Raw genomic sequence first — 23,506 nt, forward strand, 5'->3', positions numbered from 1 at the left:
ATTTTTAGCAGGAGATTTAATTTTTATAGGTTAGGTTTGAGGATGCATCACCGCGGTCCGAAGACCTATTGTAATTTTTTTTTATATTTGTTTCTATTTTTTTTAATTTTTATAAAAAAAAATATTTCCATAAATTTTGTTTTTTTTTTATTTTTGATTGATTTTTGAATATTCTTTTATATCAAAAATTACTTTATTGATATTTATTGATGTTTAAAATTCAAAGAAAAAGCTTTTAATTTAATGAATTTTCTTTCAAAAAGACAAAATTCTGTAACAAAAATCAAAATATATAAAAAAAGTCATTTATTTAATTAATCATTGAAAATTTAAGCCTAAAATTAGCAAATATTTCCAATTCGAAGTAAAATATTTTCTATTAATAAAATTAACTATTGAATGAAAATTTTTATACAAATAGCTAAGAAACATCAAAAAAATTCTAAATAAATAACAGTCGTTGATCTCTCTCCACGGATCACTTTCAACAATGTTTACTTTCACTGATTACATTTTTTTCTTTTTTTTTCATTGATGAACCAAATACGTATCTCATACCTAAAATTAGTCCTTTTTCGCGCAAAAATAACCAACTTCACGACTCTTCTCTTCATGGGTTTTTATATTGTGAAGAGCAAACAATAAAATTCAATATTTTTGTTTGCATATTCTTCTTTTCATCCAGCAGCCAGAGAGATAAGGTTTTTTTTTGTTGTTGTTGTTGAATGAAAAAAAAACGAGAGGAGTAAAAAGAAGTAAATAACATTTGCTAAACCATAATAAAAATATGTACAAAAGGATTGTTCGCTTGTTATGTAAGCAGCAGGCATGGCAGGCAGGCGTGAGTGTGCTCTTAAAGCATTTTGTAAACAGTAATGAAACGAGTGTCATATTGACTCTACTCTGCTGTATTTCTTCTCTTTCTCTCTCTTCTCAACAATGAAAAACATCTCTCCCGAGGATGAAAGTTATGCGATATTAAGTTTAGACATACATGCGATGGTGTCAGTAAAACTATAAAAAATCCATGTCTCGCGTCATTAATCGTAAACTTAAATATCCACAAGATTGTACATTAGGGCTAAATTTTAGAATGTGCATTGGGGAAAAATTTAAGAATTTGCATTGGGGAAAAATTTAAGAATTTGCATTAGGGAAATATTTAAGAATTTGCATTGGGGCAATGACTTGAAAATGTGCATTGGGATAAAATTTGTATGTCCCAATGCAGATAATAAAATTTTGCACCAATGCACATTGTTAAGTTTGCCCCAATGCAAATTCTAAAATATTTCCTCAATGCAAATTCCAAAATTTTTGCCCCAATGCGCACTCTCAAAATTTGTCCCAATGCAAATTAAAAGAAAAATACCCCAATGCACATTCTTATTGATAATTTAGCTTGCGAGACATGGATTTTTTATAGAGATACGGCATGACATGTTATATGTATAAAGAAATAAAATTGTAACCACAAATAACACAAAAAAATGTAAAGCAGTTTTGTTTAAGAGCTCCAGCGAGGAAAATAAAATCAATTGTTCAAAAAAAAAAGGAACAAAAAAATGGGAAAGATATGTTTGCCAACTATTCTCGAACCTGCACTACATTTTCTATTGTTACGTTCTCCTACCTTTTTTTCATTACATTTTATATATTTACGCTACACCATCTCATATTTCTCCATTTAAACAAATCTTTCATCATCGTATCGCTGGCACAATTGTTGTTGCTGGCAGTCCTCTTATTCAACTCCAACTCCCAAACAATCACAATAAACAAAAGCTTCATAAAGTGTATTAACTACTGGGGATGCTGCTGCGCTGAAACAGAGACGACTGGCACTAAAAACTGTATTACGATTCCCTGCAAAAATCTCGCATACACGCTCGAAGGCATGAAACGAGAAAAAAGGCAGAAATTTCACCCAGAATCGCAAAACAGGAGCATTTGCAGTAATAATAATGAATGAATTCGTAGAACGAATGTATGATAAACAATACAAAAAAATATGAGTTCAACGAAACAAAGTACGAGCACGTTCTCGAGATAAATTGCGTTTAAAAAAAATCTTTGAGGGATGTTTCGTTCATTACTTATATGAAAGTTTTTTTTTTTCGTTTTTTTTTTGTTCAAAGTAAATGTACCTAAGCTTTGACTTTACAATTAATTAAATAGGATTTCGTTCCATGCGTAAATTCTTCTGTTCTAATAAAACACAGAATGAAAAAAAAATAATAAAAAGTTTTAAATAAATCCGACGATGCAATAACTTTTACTATTTAAGTGAAAAATGCATGTGCACCTGATGGAAGGGAATGTAGGAAGTGAAAAAAAAAGTTGAGCAATAACTTTGTCTGTAATTTACATGAAGAGACATCTGGGCGAACGTTAATTAATTTTGCATGTTGAGCCTCTTTATTTTTTTTTTAATGAAAATGTAATTAATTTATTAAATTCTTCTTATTTAATTTGTTTTTGTGTTAAATTGAAAGGAATTTCTTTTTAAATTATTTTAAAAATAATTTTCTTTGTTTATAATTTTTTGTCATATTTATTTTAAAATTTTTTATTTATCAAATTATTTTATGAAAATATTAAATATTTAAATTAAAATTAATTTTGAAATTATATATTTTTACAAAAAAAAATTATTAAAAAATTATTTATTTTAAAATCAAAATAAATAATTATAAATTTTTATTTTTTTTTATGCTTAATTTAAAAAAATATTAAAAACTTTTTTTTAAATAAATAATTTTTTTTAGTTAATTTTTTTTGTTTAAAAATATTTTGAATATATTTATATTAATTTCATATTCTTATACCTAAAAAAAAATAAAGATTTTTAAATGAAAATTAAAATAAATTAAATTTTTAATTTTCTTTTTTTTATTAATTTTTTCCTGAATATTATTATTTATTTATTTAAAGGTCTATTTTGTACCATATTAAATAAATTTTTGTTCTGAAAAAAAATTGATTTCAAATATACAAAAAAAAATTATTGACAATTTTTTTTTTTTCATTAATTAAAATTTTTTATGATTTTTAATCCCAAAACATTTTTTTATAAATTAAAAAAAAAAGTTTTGAAATTTTTTCATTTAACAAAATTTTAAAATAATAATAACAAGTTTTTGTGGTATTTACAATTAAAAATTAAAATTATTTTAATAATTTTTTTAAAAATTTTAACAAAAAATTTTCATAAAAATAAATCAAAAATTTTTGAAAAAAATTTTTAAAATATTTTAAATGTAAATTAAAATAAATTAAATTTTCGATTTTCAACACAAAAAATTTTAAAAATTAACAATATTTTTAAAAAATTTTGAAAATTATTTAAAAAAAGAAAAATTACCAAAAAATGGTAAATTTTATGAAATTTTTAAATTTTTTTTTTTTGCCCGAAAAAATTGGATTTTGTCATTTATACAAAAAACTAGAAAAAAATTTTTATTTGTCATTAAAGTTTTCATTAAATTATGTCCATCCAATTTTTCTAATTGAATAATTTCAAATTACTTTTTGATAGTTCATAACCAAAAATGGTTCAAATAATCTGAAAAACGTTTTATCGTTATTCTGCAATTTAATTAATTTAATCTTCTTTTGATAAATGAACTTTTGACATACACACAAAACCAACAAGTAAAGTGCATTATATACAAACAAAAAAAAAAAAATTAAAAAAATAAGGCTAAAAAGTTAAACCAATTAGATTTATGAAGGCAGCATCTTTCTACAAAATAAATCCGTCTTATAATTTTATTTTCCTTATTTTAAGTTTTTTGTTCTTCAGATTTTTTTTTAGAATTTAAAAATCACATGAAAAGTTGAAAAAATCAATCGTTTTCTCTTTTTATCTTGAGGTAACGACCTTCCTTCGTCTCTTTTTTATTGCACGAGAAGCAGGAACAAAAGTGTTGTATAAAAAACTGTAAGCCTACGAGGTGTCTCATGCCACTTTCACATTTCTTGATATGAAAAAAAAAATGAAAAAAAGCAAAAGTATGGAAATAAAACGAGTTGTGTGCAATAAAAATAAAGAGGAAATAATAAAACGCACATACAACTGATAGCACTTAAAATGTTACTGCATATATCATCATTGTATTCAAATGTTTTGCCTCGTTTCATGTTATTTTTTTCGCCGATGAAGTCGATGATTGTATGTAGGTTAAGTTAAGATATAACAGGATAGACATAAAAATGAGAAAATTACTTTCATGATCTATTTATGGGGTGGTGTATCAACGAGGACGTGTGTTATTTTTATGCTTCTTCCCTCGTCGTTCGTTCGGAAAAGTCGTTTGGCTTTTAACTTTTTAACAGTAATATAATTTTTGAATGGTTTTACACTTTTTTCTCTCTCATATTTCCGTCGTTCGTTCAGTTCCGAGCGTCATCATCATCATCGTCACCATCCGAGGTACTTAGAAAAGCAATTTCAATAAAATGTTACCTAATGTTAATTAATACTGAATAAACTCACTCATGCACGTGCCAATGGTACTTTTAGCTTCGTGTGTGATTAAATCGTGTATTTGGCGGAAAAAAAGGAAAAACAAGCGAAAATGTACTAAAATTCAATTTAATTTTAATTTTGCAGAGCTTCCAGATAATCTAACCGCACCGCTGGACGACTGTCCAAATAACAAAATTTCGATAGAGGCGGGATGTGATATTGTTAATCGTAAATGCAAATGTTGGGACACGCTGAGTGTGTGCAAGACACAGGACCAAAAGCTACGATGGGACTTTAAAAATTTGGAAGTAAGTTTCGCAAAAACCACGAATGTTTGGTGACAACCCCTAATGTGTTACTTTTTTAATTACAGGATTGCGAACTTAATTTACAAAACGTAGTTAAATCTGAATTAGAATTTGACGAAGACTATACAATACCTCCACAAAGTTTTGGTGAGTATTTTAAGAGGGAATAAAATATTTTTTTAAGGACTTTCAAATTTTCATAAAAAATTTTCTATTTTTTTCATTAAAATTTTATAAAAAAAAAATAATTTTTTTGTTGTATTTTAAAATATTTCAATTTTTTGAGTAAATAATTCTTTGAGAAATATTTAAAAAAAAATTAAAAAATAAAAATTTAGAAAAATTATGAAATTATAATTTTTTTATTTTAATTTATTAAATTTTTCCAATTCTCTGCCTTCTTCTAGTTTTTTATTATTTTTCTTTTTATGATTTCTAAATTTTTTAATTATTTATAAAATTTTTCAATTTTATTTTTGTAAAAAATTTAAAAATAGAAATTTGGAAAAAATCGAAAGTTTTCCTTTTTATAATTTTTATAATGAAAATTTAAATTATTTATTTAATTTTTCTATTTTTTTTTTTTTTTGTAAAAAAAATTAAAAAAATAAAAATTTGGATAAAATTAAAAAAAAAAAAATATAAAAAAAATTTAAATAAAAAAAAAATTTTAAAAAATAAATTTAATTAAAATAAAAAAAGTATTTTTTAAAAAAATTTAATACATACATTTCTTTTTTTTAGACATTTAGTAAAAAAATTTAATTTTTTATTTAAGAATTAAAAACAAAAAAAAAATTAAATTAAATTAAACATAAAAATATAAGTTTTTAATAAATTAAAAATATTTCTAATTTTTTTTTTCTAAATTAAAATTAAATAATTTAAGAAAAAATTTATAAAAAATTTGTATGAAAATTTGGAGGTCCTTATTTAAAAAATCGCTCATCCATAAAAAAATCCATTTCATTTCACTGAACGCACGTTGTCATTGGCTGTCATTTACTGAACCACATTCAGCTAAAATAATTACATAAAATTGGTTTTCTAAATATATTTCGCGTGCTATTTGAACTAGTTTTAGCTGATTATTTCCTGATAAACAATTCAATCAGATTTCAATATTATTAAATTGAAGGGAACTCGAGCCAGTGAGCAATTTTCAAAAACACACACATTTTCGCTCGCACAACTCATCAAAATTTATATAAATCTGCAAAATATAAAATTTATGAAGCAAGTTGCAGTTCATTACCAAAATTGATTTTGTCTGTTTTTCACGCGAATTTCTCCTCTTGAGAGCGAGTTCAAAGTGATTTTCGAAAATTTTCGTTTGTTTTTCGGTCCTTCGGTTCGTTCGTTGATCCCTTCGGCGAATTAGTTTTGTGTGTGCCGTAATAAAATTCAATTTAATCAAAATTTAATCGAATTGATTATCATGCTAAAGTCCGTTTATGAAAAAGCAAAGCGAAGCAATGAAGACCAATTTTTTGCGTTCTTAAATTTTATGGCATTACTATAATCATCAAATGGTTCTCTAACAACTTTCTTTTATCTTTTCTTTTTTCCTTTCGTTTCACGCAGAGTACAAAGTAGGAAAAAGCAAACGAAGAAAATTATTAAAAAAGGTACGTATACTGCTCTAAATGGTTCTTTTCTGTGCGAGAGAAAGAGAGTTTTTATTTTCTAATAAAAATATCAGATTAGCTCTTATGATACTTTGGAGTGTTTTTAACGTCGTTTCGTACACTTTTTTTTTTTTTTTGGGAAATGCGCAATTTTTTCTTTTGTTCCCCGTTGATTGTTGTTTTGAAAAAGTTTTTTATTTCAGGAATTACTGAAATGATCATTATTTTCTTCTTGAGAAAAATTTGACTAATCAAAATTTTACTCGAGTGTAATTTATTTTTTCCTGAGAAATTTCCGAGTTATAAAAACATTTAAAAGTCGTTGAGCAATTTTTCGTTGGAAAATCAAATAAAATTCAATTTAAAATAATTTTTAATATTCTGACGACATTTAATTTTTTTTTTTTACAAATTTACATACAATTTTTGTTTTTTTTTTCCACGAATTTTGATTGAAAATTGATTTTAGTTAAAATTCAATGGAATAATCGACATCAAAAACCATGTAATAGCCAAATTTATTTTCAATTATTGAATTTCAAAGAATTTTCGCATTTTCAATGGTATCAATTTATTGTTTGTTGAGAGTGATTTTTTTTTAAATATACCAGGCGTCTCCATTTTGTAATAATATTTCAATTTTTTTAGTTTAAGAATTTTATTTATTTAATTTCGATAAAAAATTTTTTAGCAAATATTTGGAATTGAAACTTTTATTTTAAATATTTCATTAAATAAATTTGATTATAAAAAAAAATTAATTTGAAAATTACTAAATAAATTATTTAAAAATATTTTTAATTTTTATTAAAAAATATTTTTAAAATTTTTATTTGAAATAATTTTAAATTTTTTAAATAATATTTTTAAAAAATTTTTTTAATTCAATTAAATTTTTTAATTAAAATAATAATTTTTTAAATAATTTAATAAATAATTTTTAAATTAAAAAATATTTTCTTATAAATTAAAATTTAGAATTTTTTTTAATTAAAAATAATTTATTTAAATTTAATTTTAAATAAATTAAATTTTATTTAAAATAATATTTTTAAATAATTTTTAAATTAAAAAAAATCATGAAAAATTAGAGAAAAAATTAAATGACTTCAATTAAACGTTCAGAAACCATAAAAACGATAAAATATGAAAATTATTACAAAAAAAAAATTATTTAATAACTAATCAAAATGCGTTTCATGTAACAGCTCATTTACTCGGAGAAAATTCTCTCAACAGGTGATTCGCCAAGTGTTTTAATTAAATAAAGTAAAGCAACAACCGCTTTTCTCTCCAGCTTTTAATAAATATTCAAACGGCATTTGAATCTTTAAAAGTGCTTTGAATAATTCATTTCGTCATAACAAGAAATTTTCCCGACAATAAAATTATTATGTAATAAAAGCCTACCTTTGACGTCGACGTCTCTGTCGTATCGCATTGTAAAATAATAATCAGCAAAATCCAATAAAATTTTCTTGGTAACTTCATAATTTTTCCCTTATTCGTGCTCAATTAAATAAAATACAAAAAAAAGTATTTGATTTTTCTCTCATTTGACTGCACATAATTTAATTATTCTCAGACGATTTTTTTTTCTTTTTAATATTTAATTTAATTCTTACATGCAATTCCTTTGTTCTCAGGATTTTGTCGAAAACGAGAAAAAAAAACTTTTTTTCTTTGCCAGATTCGTTTTTAATATCAAACGTTGTTCCAAAAGTAATAAAGTTGAGAAATTTATCTTAATTTTTCTGCTCGGCATGCCGCAGAAGTGCACAGATGTTATTCCAATAATAATTTTTGGTTTTTGCTTTAATTGAATTTTAATTAGATAGGAAAAGCACAAAAACCTAGCCAACAAAAAAAAGATTTTTTACGAAAAAAACGAAGTTTGGAAAGAAAAAGATTTTCTTGATAAAAAAAAGGATGAATGGCAAATCCTTAAATATTGTAGAAAAAAAAGAGACAACGAAGAAAAAAAAAGTAATAAAAACTGTGCTCTTAAATGATAAATTAGTGCCGACGACGCAAGGGAGAAGCAAGAGTAGTTGTGCCAATTGTTATAACAATCTTCTTCCTTTTTCTCTCATTTTTCCTTTCCATTCGCGCTAAGTAGTTGTATGAAAGTTTTCCTGCAGTTAAGATACGAACAAGTTCGATTTTAATTGAAAACAGCATTGTTATCATTATAAAAGTCTGGTATTGTAAAAAAGCATTGTCCTATATTTTTTGCTTGCTTTTTCTTGCTCTTTCTGTACACTTCCTATTAAATTTTAAATTATATAATGATGCAGGAGAGCCGTAGCTCGTGTACTTCTTGATCACATCCTTCATCATTACACTGCGGAATGTTCACTTTCGTACCGACTTAACGTTGCAAATGCATTTTTATATTATTATTATTATATTGTTACGACACATGAATAGGGAAAAGTTGTGAAAAAATATTAGTTTTTAATACGCTTTTCATTATAAAGTACTTCTTCTTGCATCAATTCTATTCTATTCATGCTCTATTTATTTTCTTTTCTCCGTTTTTCTCTCGTTTTTCCTTGAACCAAGACAACCATCTCCTGCTCTAACCAACCATCCGCAAGCATTGGAACGTTGGTAACATTATGTTCATATTATTATTTTTATTATTATAGAAAAATATTTGTACTACATTAAATAATGATAAGTTACAGATTTTTATATTATATTCGCGTACGGGAGTTTTTTGTCTGTTTCGCTTGAATTGAGACTTGAATTGTGTGTTTTTAACTGTTTTTTAAGTATTTTTTTTTTTTTCAAAAATTTCAATGCATTTTTTTATTTATTGAAAAATTAAATAATTTATTTTAGAAAAAAAAAAAAATAAAAAATATTTTTTTCAATTTATAAAAAAAAAAATAAAAATTATTTATTTAAAAAAAAAGTATTAACTCAATTAAAATAATAAAATATTTCATGAATAAAAATTTTAATAAATTAATTTAAATTTATTTCATGTTTAATAATTTATTAATAAATTATTAATTATTTATTAATTTTAATTATTTTTTTTTATTTTAAAAAATAAAAAAAAATAATTAATAGTTTTAATATTTTTTAGATTAAAATTATTTAAAATTATTTAAAAAAAAGAATTTTTTAATATTTTTTTTCTTTTGAAAAATTTCAGTCTCATGATTTAAAGAAATAAAATAAAATTCTTAAAATTAATAATTAAAATAGTAAAATATATGTATTTAAAAATATTTAAGGATTTTTGAAAATTTTAATTCAAAGCAAATTATTTAATTAAATTTAATTTGTAAAATTAATAAAATTTAATTAATAATTTTAATTTTTTTTACATTAAAATTATTAATTTTAAAAATTATTTTATTGTATTTTTATATTTTATAATTTTTTTTTAAATTTTATACAATATAAGTTAAACAAATTTTTTTGAATAATTTTTTTTTGTGAAAAAATGTTTAAGATTAAAATCAATAAAATAAAATGTTTAAAATAAATACGTAAAAAATTAAATTGAAAAAAATAATATTGAAGAATTTTTGAAAATTTTAAAACATTTTAATTCAAAGCAAATTGATTTAATAAAAAAAATATTTTTTTTTATATTTTTGAATTGCATTAGATTTAATTAAATTTAAATAATAAATAATTTAAAATTAATAATTAATTAATTTAAAAAGATTTAATATTAAACTTTTTATCTTAAAAAAGTAAAAGTTCTTAAATAAAACTTCAAACATTTATATCTGAAAAAAATAACGAATTATTAAAAGGAAAAAATCAAAATGCACTTCAATCCTTCGTTCTTTCAAAATTAAACAACTCTTCATTTCTCAATCTGGCACCGAAAAACGTTCCATTTGATCATATTAAATATTAATGATGGACGAAAGTTGCTTTTTGAATGTTATAAAAATGTTACGAAACGACACAGAAGAATTGGCAAGCAGCGTTTTCTTCCCATGTGATGCGATAAGATGCGAAGAAAATTTAATCCTGGACATGTTTAGTCCATAAAATCACATATTTATACATTTATGACCCTTCTTGACTTTTCCTCAGGCAACAAAAGAGAGAGAGAGAAAAATCTCAACAAAAATTGAAATTAACATCTAATAAAAGTCTCATATAAAAACAAATGTTTCTTGCATTAGTTTCCATCTTCATGTACGTTTGCTGCCAAAAAGTATGTCAACCCCATTTTACGTCAGTCTCGAGTCTGTAGAGAGACACAAACTCTGTAAAAGCAAGAAATAAGCAGATGATACTTTATTATTATTAATAATAGAAGCCAGATAGAGTAAGGCAAATATAATGAAGAAATATTTATCTTGAAAATTGTTCCAGTGAAGCATTCGCAAAAATAACATCACTTTTCGCAGTTTCTTTTGCCGCATCGAGAAATGGGGAGAAATAGTTCGTAACGAAAGTAAAACAAAAATAAAAACTTAACATGGATCAACATTTTCTTTGTTCCGACGAAAACTATTCCAACAGCTTAAAAGTAAGTTTCTCGGTAAATTTGAATTAAGCAAAAAAGCTTTTTATTTTTTTTTTCTTCTGCGCCTGTTGATCTTCTTTTCCTTCAGTTCCGAGAAAAATTCTCAAAGTTATTACATGCAATTTATTAATTTAGCACAAAACTCGAGAAGAAGACGGAGAGAGAACTATTTGACATACACCAATAAATTTTGCTCCATAAACCTGCGTGAATTCATGTCATGTAGGAACAAAAGTGTGAGTGCAACAATGTATCTTTTTTGTGCCTACATGACACGAAATAATAATAATTTATTATGAACTACGAAAATAATGCAGTTTGAATAGCTAATGTGAATTGCATACCGCAGAGGCGTTCATTGTATAACATTGTAGAGCACTTTATTCCGCAAATATATGAATCAACAACGGAAAAAAATGTTCATGAAAAAAAGTGAGAAAAAAATTAACACTGGCAAATAAAAAAGTTTTACTTTCGCGCCGAGTCTGTTCATCTTTTTTATTTTTTTATGATTTTTTTGTTGTTTAAATTTAAAGCTTTGCATTGTTTTTTTTTTGTTCGAAGAATTATTTTTTTAAATTAAACTTCTTTGAAAAAAAACCTTGAATATTGGCTTTCGGCAAGAGAAGATAAACAACAAAAGCAAAATTAGAGAAAAGAAATTTCAAGAACTAATTAAGAAACAATTTGGCAGGAAAAAATAACAAAGTGTTCAAATATTGACATCCATGACAATATTGTAGGCAGTCTCACATGATTTTTTTTACAAAATAATGTGTTTTTTTAAAATTAAAAATATAGTAGAAAAAAAGAAAGTCAAAAATTTAAAATAAAATAAAAATTTAAAAAATATTTGAAAAAAATATAGGAGTTCAAAATTTAAAACAAAATAGAAATTTAAATAAAATAAAATAAGAAAAAAAAATAAAGTAAAAAAATAAATAAAAAAAAAAAATTAAGTAAAAAAATAAATAAAAAAATTTTTTTAAATTTATTCTAATTTAATAATTTAAAAATAATTTAAATTTACAAAATATTTAATATTGTTTTTAAATAAAAGAATTTTTAAACCTTATTTTTTTATATACATTTTTTATTAATTATTTTAATTTTAAAACGCAAAATGCGATCAAAAGCAACAAAAAAAATTAAAATAAATTTTAAGCTATAGTTATAGTTTTTCATTAATTATTTTTAAACTCATTTAAATTGCAAATTACCTAAATTAATTAAAAATAATTTTTTTTTAAATTATTTATTTCAAATTATTTTTAAAATTAATAATTATTTAAATTTATTAAATTCATATTTTAATTTTTTTTTTAATTTTTTTTTTCAAAAGCTCAAGGTCCGTAGATTAGGGGAAATTTTTCCGATTTTTTTGTTCATTTTAATTATTTTAAAATAATAAAAAAATAAAATAAAAAAATATTGAATTTAATAAATTTTATTTAATTATTAATTTTAAAAATAATTTGAAATAAATAATTTTTTAATCAATTTAAATATTTTAAATTTAATAAAATAATTAAAATAAAGTAAAATGAAAATAAATTTCGTTCAATTTAATTTATTTTATTTTAGTTTAATTTTAAATTAATTAATCAATTTTTTTTTTATATTTTTTTAAATATTTTTTCTGGAATATTTTTTTTAATATTATTTTTCAAGTATTAGCCACACAACAAACCAAAAAAGCGGTATCATTATTGACTCACCGACAATTTTTGTACATTTTCATGTTATTTTTTATTTTATTTATTTACTGGTCGCAAATCCAATATTATATTACATTAAACGTGCATTATCGGCAGAACGGAAACAATCAAATACTAAATACGTTTGGACCAAAATCTATTTGCTCGTGTTTACATTTTGTTTGTCATTTCGAATTCCCGGAAACAAATGTCCATGAGAATGATGATGATAGAATTGAAATGTAATGTTGTATTTATTTGTTTTGAGTTCGCAATTGAAATCCCTCATTTTATTGTGTCCAAACAAATTAAAAGGAAATAAAATGATTTTTTTTTCTCTCGTATGAAGTTTAAACGAAATTTTATTATTTTATCGAGTTCAAGTGTTTTTCGATGTAAATTTATAATATTATCAATTAATTTCAAGTGTCGAACTTCTGGCATTTCGTTATCTGGGTTTGAAATAATATTAGCATACAAAACAAAAACAATTTCTTTTTCACAATTCTCGTCCCTTGACGCCTACTGCATCGCAATATTCACTTCGCAGTTGCACATCGTTTTTATTCAAACTTTCCAACACACATTTGTTGTTTTTTTTTCTCTTCTTTGTTCTAAAAACTAAACTTCTTTTCAAATCGTATGTGATTTAATTTATTTTCTAGATTACTTCAAATGAACACTTTTGCCATTATTGCACACTTTAAACAAATCTCAGCCAGAAGAGAGTTGAACGAAAAAAAAAACTTTTGTGCCTTTTGTTTTTGAACTTAATTTAAAAAGTTTTATATCAATTTAAGGAATTGCTGATAATCGAGTCAATGGCAACGAATGTACTTTTATTTAATGCTCATAGTTTTTTTTCTCGTCACTAACAAGCCTTTAAAAAAAGTTAGTGAATTGGACAAAATACTTGTCGGAATGTCAGTTAAATATTTTTTGCTGGAATTAAAAGCTGTCGAAAAAAGAAAAGTTTTTATTTTACTTTGACATTTTTCGAATTTGGACATTTAAATTATTTTAAAATTAATTATTTCATTTAAAATAAAAAAGTAATGAATAAATAAAAAAAAATAAATTTATTTAAATTATAATTTAATTTATTTTTTTTTTAATTATTTTTTTAAATTTAAATTTAAAAATTTTTTAAAATTATTTATTCAAATTTAAAATAAAAAAAAATAAATTTATTTATTTAATTTAAATAAATTAATATTTTTTTAAATTATTTTTTTTTAATTATAAATATTATTTTTTAATTAATAAATAAAATTTTATTTAAATTTAATTATTAAATAAATTTATTATTAATTAAATTTAATTATTTTTCAATATATCAATTTTTCGAAAATATTTTTTAATAATTTGCAGATTCATATGCAAAAATTTATCGATTTTTCTTTCTAAACTGTTATTTAATCAAAAAATGTTCTTTTTTTAGCTTTTAAACCACAGACGAAAAATTTTTTTCCATTTATAAAACTGACTGATAATTACTTTATTTCCATACACATCACGTTTTCTAGTCAGTTTTTTACCTTTTTTTTCATTTATTTCCATCAGATTTTTTTTTTAATTCATATGAAAGCGATTATTCACGAGCTCAGCCTGGTTCAGCTCAGATTGATTCATCAAATTGTCACATGCAATTCTTGTGTTATTTATCTTTTGCGGAAGAGGTACATTTTTTCTCGCTGTCCTGCCATGATGATGATGATGAAAAAAATATAAAAATCGTGTTTTGATTTGGCTTCGTTGCGAATAGAAAAAAATGTTTTGTACACGATTTTAATTGAATTTTTTTCAAAGCTCTGCGTGAAATTTATCAAAACATCATATCAAACTCGCCAGTTATTGAATTCAACGCAGACAGACAAAAAAAAAAGACGTTGCGATGAAGATAATAATAATGGCTAACATGCAAAAAGGGATTTAATTTCACAGAAAACCTTTTATTTTATTATTATGCTGCCTACCTCACTTTCGCTCTCTCCGTATCTCGTTATTTCATCGGTTCAGTTTTTTTTCTCGTGTCTGATGTGGGAAAAACCTCCCGCGGTAAGTGTAATAACATTATTGATGCATTTCTGTCTCGACGTTTCAAAGCAAGCAGTAAAACGGAGGTATAGACGAGTAAAGTGTTTATTAAAAAAGGTGCACAAAGAGACTTGTGTGCCGATGTGTTGATGTGATGTGAAATCTATCTGAAAAAGTGAGAATTTTGTGTTTCGCAACTAAATTTTTATTAAAAATTAGAAAAAAAATAACATTTTTTTTAATGTTCTTTTGTGTTTTTCTTTCAAATTAAAATTTTTATTTTAAAACTTAAATTTTTTTTTAAATTTTAATTTTTATTTAAAAATTTTAATGAAAAAAAAAATATTAATTAAAAAATAATTATTTTATTATTTTCCTGATTTTAATTTTAAAAAAATTTCTTAAATTATTCGAAGTTTTAAATTATATTTATTTAAATTAATTAATTTAAAGTCAATATTTTTTTTTTAATTTTTTTTAATAATTTTAATTATAAGGAAAATCCTTTGGATTTTTTTCTGATTTTTTTTTAATTTTAAGCCAAAATTAAATTAAATGAATCATAAAATATATTAAATAATAATTAAGAATTAAAATAATTAAATTAATAATTAAAAATTTAATTAATCATATTAAAAATAAAATTATATACCTATTTAAATTAAATTGTTTAATTAAATAAAAATTCATTTCAATTAAAATAAATAAATTCAATTGCTTTAAAATTTAATATAAAAAATTATTTTTTTTTTAATAAATTTATTAAATTTTTTAACATTGTCTCCATTATTTTTATTTTTGAAAAAATAAATTGCGAAACACAAAATTTTTACTCTAAAACATTAATCTATCATCAAGTAAGAAATATAGTTATGAGAAACCGGAGTAGAGGCATTGTGAGAGCATATTTCACATGAAAGGCTTCTGCGAGCTAGATTAAATTTTCCTCGCTTTTTTCCTTTTCCACTGATATGTGAAACTCATCAAGGACGACGAGGAACGACGACAACGAATGACGATGGGATTAAAAAGAAGAGAAAAAAAATATGACGAGCATTGATTGCGTGTGAATGATAAATAATAAACACCGAGGAAGAAAAAAAAAGTTTGAATAGATTGGAATTTGTATACTTTTAATCAAGCTTCTCGTCGCATCTATTTACAGTCGCAGATATCAAATAAATATTTGTTGACGACAAAAAAAAAGAGAATAAATAAATTCAGAGGAATGGAATTCCATCATGTTATCTAATCTCAATGTGACACATTCCATTCTTATCTGAACAAAACTGCGCGTTGTAACCTTAAAAAAAATATAAAAATAACGCTGACATGACACATGACGCCAAATAACGCACAAAAATAGTAAATTAATTTGCCTATAAGAGTGAGGGATGAATGCGGCTCATTGTTTTCTTTTCGACATTTGACATGAAAATTAAGCAGAGATGTAGATAAATAAAAAGCAGTCATTTTTTAAAAATTATTTAAAAAAAAAATTTCAAAATTTTTTGTTTTTAATTTAAATAAATTTATAATTAATTAATTAAGTTTTAAAAAATATTAAATTAATTTAAAAATTTTTACTAAATATTTAATTTAAATAAAATAATTAATTTAAAAATATTTAAATTATTCTTAAATTAAAATATTTTTTTATTTGTGAATAAAAAATATAAATACTAAAAATCTTTAATAAATTAAACAAAATATAAAAAAAATTATTTAAAATTTTTATTTAATAAATTTAAAAAATTAAAATAAAAAACAATTAAGGAAATAAAATATATTTTTTAATTTTTTTTAAATAAAAAAACATTATTTTATTTTTTTTATAGAAAAAATATTTTTAACTGATAATAATTAATTAATTTTTAATTGTAAAAAATTTAATTTAATAATAATTTTTTTTTTTCTTAGAAAAAAAAAAAAAATATTTTTTTAAATTATTTTTTTTTGTTTAAAAATTTTAATTATTAATTTTGAAAAAAATTAATTGACTTTAAATTTAATTTTTTATAACTTTTTCTGAAAATCTAAAATTTTTTCAAAATTTTTCAACAAATTTTCAGAATAAAATCTCGAAAATACGATTTTTTCCTACTAACCACAGAACGACATTTTTTCTGCCCAAATCAGCAATAAACATTCTGTCATGTTCTCTGTCCGCCCATTACGTTGTTTGATGTATTCTTTGATTAATGAGTTCGTTTTGCTTTTTTGACAAATTTTTGGTCACTCATTGTTTCATCATTAAAAGGAATTTTTTTCATTATTTTTGCTAAAAAGACAAACAGAGAACAAGAGAAAACACAAAAAGGATTACAAATGTGAGCAAGATTGTGGTTCATTAATGGTTTTACTTCACTTTACATGAGACGCACTGATTTTCCTTTTTCTGTCCGATCGCTTAAAACCCAATTTCGGCACACAAAACAGAAAAATAAATAAAAAGTAATGAAAAGTAGACGTATGTGAGTTCCAAATTATATTTTATTTTTTTTTTTTTCGTTTCAAACCCAAAGGAAAGTTTGAATGTACGTGAGTGTCAGTAAAACTTTTTTTTTTATTTCGTTCGAAGCGAAATAATGGAAGAAAAATATATTTAAGATTTTTTTTTCGTTCATTTTCTTCAAGGATTCTTGACTTTTAATGGAAAAATAACAATTCCGAGTGTATTTGGGGAATTGAAACAAAAGTGATGGCACGTAATTTTTCTCGCTAAAATGAGTGGAACGGACACTTGCTCACGCGATATCTCTCGTTAGACTCGAAAGTGCTTGAAAAAGTCTCCGATATGAAAATAATTTCGCTTCAAGGTTTTTTTCTTGCATTTTTGAACGTTTTACGTGACAAAATTGCGTTTGCACGTTCTCACAAGACCAGACAATTTCCTCTTTATTTCCTAAAAATTTTCTAATAATTTTCGAGAGAGAAAAATGTCTCTTTGTCCTGCAATGCACACAAAACGAAATAATTTCTAAACCATATGCTGCTCGTTAGTTTTCTATTGTTTGCGAACAAAACAACACAAAAAACGAATCCTTATTTTGTGGGGAATTATTTTTTGATAGGATTCTATATAATAATAGCCTTAGTGGTTAAGTTGGTTTCCTTTTTCGTCATACGTGTGTGTGTGTGTTTGGTATTATTTTCACATAAAACACGTACCGCGTACCGAACAATTCTCTCACGAGGCATAGTCATGTGGAAAAATGTTACACTGACCAAAAGGACAAAAAATACACAAAAAAAAAAACTAAAATAAAAGGAAACAGATACGAAACATATTTTGCTCATTTAACAGGTAATTCATTAGGGCTGGTTAGTGCTGCTGCTGCCGAGTCCTTGAAAAGTTTCGGTTTTGAAAGAAAAGTAATTTAAGTTGTATGCTCAATTTGTCCCGAGCACAAAAAAAAACGGAAAAAGTATTCATTGCAAAAACTTTTCAAACTTAAAAGTGTATAATGTTATTATATTATGACAATATATGCAGATAAGAGACTCAAATGAACGTCGGAGGTAGAGATGTGAGTGTGGATGTGAGAATAGAGACGAAGTAGAAGAACAAGAAAGGAAACATTTTAAAAACATTTTACGTGGAAAATGGGATTAAAAGGGAAGTTGTTATATTGTTAGGTTCGTTACTCTTTTGCTTTTGTTGTGAAAAATTTGTGTTTCGCATTATTTTTTTTTAAATTTTTCTGAAAAAAAAAATAAAAATGAATTAAAAAAAAATTAAAATTTTTATTAAAAAAAAAAATATTTTTTTAACAATTTATTTTTAAAGAGAATTGATAATTTTTTGATTATTTTTAAATTATTTAAAATATTAATATTATTTTTAAAAATTATTAATTTTTATAAAAATATTAAAAAAAATAAATTTTTAAAAAATTATAAAAATTTTTTTTAATTTTTGTTATCAAAATAATATTTTTTTATTAATTTTAAAATTAATTAAAAAAAAATTAAAATTTTTTTTTGAAACATTTTACAAAATTATAAGATTTATAATTTATTCTAAAAAAACTAAAAAAAATATTTGTCAAAATGCTTAAATTATCTTTAAAAATTTTATTTTAATATTTTTAATTTTATTATTAAATTTATAAATATTAATTTAATTTAAATTAAAATTTTATAAAAAAAATAAATGATAATTTTTAAAAATTAGAAATTAAGTTAAATTTTAAAAATTATTAGACGAATAATAAAAAAATATAATTAAATTTTTAAAATAATGTTTAAAAATAATTTTGTTTCAAATTCATTGCTTTAAATTTATTCAAATTAGAAATTTTAAAAATTCACGTTTGTAACTCTATTAAAAATTTAAAAAATATTTTTCGCTTACAAAAACTTAAAGAAAAAATTTTTTACTTGTCAAAATCCTTTAATTATTTAAAAAGTATTTTTTTTTTTTTTTAATTTTTAAAAATAAAATAAATAAATTATTTTTTTAGAAATTTTTTTATCAAAATTAAAATTTTTTATTAAACAAAATTATTTAAATAAAATAAAATTTATATTTTTAAATTCTAATAAATTAATTAAAATTATTAAATATTAATTATAAAAAAAATTAAATAATAAAATAAATTAAAAATTAAATAATTTAATAAATTAAATAATAAAAATTAAATAACATCCATTGAAAACATTTAATTTATTTATTTATTATCAGTTAATCAATAATAAATTACTTAAAATGTAAAAATATTTTTCAACAACATCGAAACACAAAATTTTCCCAATCCTTAATATTTAAAGAAATTTTGGCGAAGGTTTTGTCTGCACTAATCTACAAAGTCTTTTTGTAATAAATGGTAATAACCACATCATCGTTGCTGCTTTTCTTGTGCCAAATTCACCCACACACTCAAAACTGGTTCGAAAGAACATTTAATATTAACAATTACATTCCAAAAGTTTAACCATCTAAGTGATCATGGAAACTTTTACAATTGAATGATGTCTACAGCAACAACAACAACAACAAATTCTCCTTCTAAAATGTTTTCGTTTCCTAACATCATGTACCAACATCTCTAATTGAAAATGTTTTCCCTCATTCTCCATCGCAAGTGTTTCTGTGGCATTCAACGAACACGAGCCGAACAAGTGTTGGGAACACACAAAATGCGCTTTTAATGTTCATCCCGAGTTTCGCCCAAAAAAAAAACTTTTCACATGCAGGAAATCAAGTAACATTAGCACCATGCGAAAAGTTTTTTTTTTCAAGAAGAATATTTTTGTTTCCTGTTTTCTTGTTGTTTTGTTATTATTAGAGCTCTTGCCAAATTGATATAAATTTCTTAACGAGTAGTATTAACATCCCATCACTCTTTATTATACGACGTACGGAAAACATTTTTCGAGCCATTAAAGATTATTATTCTAGAAAAACATCGTGAGTGTGTGTCTGTAATTGTTGTTGTCTCCATCGCCATCATCATCATCTTCTCGTTGTTGTTGGTGCAAAGAGATGTGGGCCACTTAACAAGATAATAATAAATATCTGCAAAAAAAAACAGTAAACAAGACATAAATTTATTCAATAATTGCTCATGCATGCAAGATCAAGCGAGCGAGTGAATAAAAAAGGAAAGAAATTGAATTAACGAGATAATTTTGTGTCGACAAATAATTACATTATAAAGCGATAAATAAATTTTAATCGTGTGCGAATCTTCAAGTGTCGTTTTTTCTTTTTTTTTTTCTTTGATTTTTCTGATTTTTTTCCGATTGTGGTCGTTAAACTGAAAAATTGCCGAAGAAATTGCTGCTTATGGGAGTTTTTCGTTCCGAAATTGCGATACGTGACTTCGTTGCGAGAATCGGAGTAGAAAACGAAGAAAAACTATAAAGAGAATTAAAAGTGCTTTATATTTTGATAACCTCCGTGATGTACCCAAACACAAATAAGGTTACTACTTAGCACTTTTATTTAACTTTTATCGAAGATTTCTCGATAAATAGTCCCGAACGACAAAAAAAGGAGAGACAAACAAGGCACCAGACACCAAACTAGTTACACAGACAAAATTACCAATAAATGTGAAACATCAGTGTCTTTGCCAAATGAAAAACTTTTTCATTTGTTTGGCTTTAAAGTGTATCGAGCGCTCGTTATTTCGTACCAACTTGTCACTGAAATGAAAAAAAAAAACAAAAAAGAAAAGTCGATACAGGGAGAAGGAGGCAGCTGAACGTAATGTTGTCGTTACCAGTCTCTTTTCGCCATTCATTCATTCAAACATAAAAGCTAAAAGTTATCCAGACATGACACAAAATGTACGCGTTTATATCATCGGTGATAGTTGTATACGGAGGTGTTGTACAGGGCGTTCAACGAAAATTTACTTGATTTTTTTTTTTGAATGGAAAATTTTAAATTTAAATTTTTAAATTAAATAAAAATAATTTTAAATTAAATAAAAATAATTATTTTGAGACAAGAGACTTTTAAAAAGATTTTTGAAGAAAATTATGAAAAAAAATAGAAAATTTCTGAAATATGGCGTGTGTGAAATTCATTGCATACTTCATTATATTCAATACATTTTTCAATGAAATTTATAAAAAATACTGCTAATTTAAGATTAAAAAAAGAAACTGACGACAGGTAGAACGAAGATAACGGGTTCAATACAGAAAATTTTTCTAAAAAACAATTAATGAAGGCAAAAATAATGTTTGCTATTTTTTTTTTTATAGAATTATAAAAAATTTTAGAAAAAAATTAAAAAAAATAATAATTTAAATAAAAATTAATCATAGTCAAAGTTAAAGAAATTTTAATTTATTTCAAAATTATTTCGTAAATTATTTAAGTTTATTTTTTTTTATTTTTACTGAAAATTATTTTAAATTTTAAAGATGCTAAATTTTTAAAATAAAAAATTGAGGCTCTTGATATCGTGTATTCAACTGAACAATTTTAATAAATTTACGATATTTAAATACAATTCACAACATTTATAGAAAATTTTTAAGATTTTCTTTATTAAATATCCATTTTGAGAAATTTTCGTATCAATGTAAAAAAAAAAGTAAAAATTATTAATTTTCAGTACAATTTCAACTAATTTATAACAAAAATATCAAGATTTCTATAAGAATCTATGCAAAAGTAAAATATTTTTTTTCAAAATTTTTTTTTTTTTTTTTTTTTTTAATATTTAATTTAATTAAAATTTTACTTTTTATTTAATTTTTTTTAAATTTGTAAAGAAATAAAAAGTCAAAAGAAATCCAAAATATTTTCGATTGTCATTAGTTTTACTCTTTAGCTTTTCAACCATTTTTTGAAAGTAGCTTTTTAAACATTTTCTCTGCGCTCATTTTAATTTTTATATGATATTTTTTTTGATTTCTGAAACATTTTTAAAAAAAATTTATAAAAGTATTTTTAAAAAAGTTTCGCATATTTGAAAATGTTTCACAAATCAAAAAAAAAATCATAAAATAAAAAAATAATATCAGTTAAAAACACTCACCTGAACTCATCTAAAATCTCATTGAACCCCCTGTAGTATTGAATCCAACCAGTGAACTAGCATTAGGAAGGATGTAATGGAATGCGCAATAAATACAATTTATTGAACCGATAAAGAAAAAGCGTCTGCTTTTCTGTACACAACTTTTTGATTTACGGCATTTCTTTGCGTTCCGTGTGCCTCGTATATTTCTGTGTGTGCAAACTCACCTAAAATGGCTTATTTAAGACATCGGCAAATAGTTTGCTAGTTAGTTAGTTTTCGCCGAAAAAGATTCATATTTCGACATGCGATAAGAACGTTTTATTAGACATATTTAAAGTATCTTCTTCGCGTTATTAACTGAAGATTACCTGAAACCGTAACAAGTACACAAAAACAACGAGAAAGAGAGCGCTATTAATTTACGACTCTGAAACAAATAAACTTTATCATGGAAAATATTTCGCGCGGCGTTGTTTATTCGACGCGAAAAAATGCGGAAAAAACGTCTGTTTGGAAGCCAAAAGCAATAATTTATATTTATGCGCCTTTAGTCTTCATCAAAAACGAAAAAAAAACGTTCTCATGTCACAAAAATGGCACAGAATGTCACTGAAAATGTCATGAAATGTTTTATTATTATTATTATTTGTACGAAGTTTTTAATAACCCTGGCAAACCTAAAGGTTATATGAGCATTTTTTTTAATATGAAAATGTATTTTTAAACAAACCAAGAAATTAAAAAAATATAAACGCTGAAAAAACACGAGTTTGTATCCTTTTCACGTCAAAAGTGACTGCGTTTCGTCATTCCATCAGAAATCTGCGTCGTTTCTCGTGCTCTGAAAATTAAAAAGTTTCATGTGACATGTTTCTAGCTAGCAATATTAGTATTATTATTAGTGTTTTTGCATGCAAAACATTCACGCTGGGAGAAAAAACACACACACATTTTGATGAGGAAAAAGGAAAACCAACATGACAACGTTTCGACGTCGCACAAAACAGAAAACAGGAACAACATTGAGACATGTGCAGGGTCGTATGATTATGTTTCAGACAAACTTTGTTATGTTTTCACAATAATTAACCTTATGACTTTCTCGACATAATGTGTATAATGTTTATTTTTTGCCTTGTTTGTTTTTTGTTGTGCTTTCTTCTCGTTCTTTTTCCTCAAATTTAATAATAATAATAATTCCCGAGTTCAAGTATATGTAAAAACAAAAAATAAAAAAAAAGTTTCCTCTTGCCGCCATCAGTCAACAAGTCAGTCAAATATGTGTGTCAGTGGGGTGATGTTAGCGCATTTGTTTGTTCTCAACTCGAATTACAAAGTTTTTTCGCCGAAATGCGCTCGAAAGTTTGGTTT

At 23.4% G+C, this 23,506-nt stretch overlaps 1 protein-coding gene across 1 annotated transcript in view; it reads left to right on the forward strand.

Annotated features, from left to right (window-relative positions):
* LOC134827111 (cysteine-rich motor neuron 1 protein) overlaps nucleotides 1-23,506 on the forward strand; it is a 39,187-nt gene that overhangs the window by 14,072 nt on the left and 1,609 nt on the right. The window contains exons 3-5 of the mRNA XM_063839664.1: nucleotides 4,616-4,779; nucleotides 4,845-4,926; nucleotides 6,364-6,407. Coding sequence (XP_063695734.1) covers nucleotides 4,616-4,779; nucleotides 4,845-4,926; nucleotides 6,364-6,407 — 290 coding nt within the window. The remainder of the gene's footprint in view (nucleotides 1-4,615; nucleotides 4,780-4,844; nucleotides 4,927-6,363; nucleotides 6,408-23,506) is intronic.

The sequence above is a fragment of the Culicoides brevitarsis genome, chromosome 1 (assembly GCF_036172545.1).
Source record: "Culicoides brevitarsis isolate CSIRO-B50_1 chromosome 1, AGI_CSIRO_Cbre_v1, whole genome shotgun sequence".
Lineage (NCBI taxonomy): Eukaryota > Metazoa > Arthropoda > Insecta > Diptera > Ceratopogonidae > Culicoides > Culicoides brevitarsis.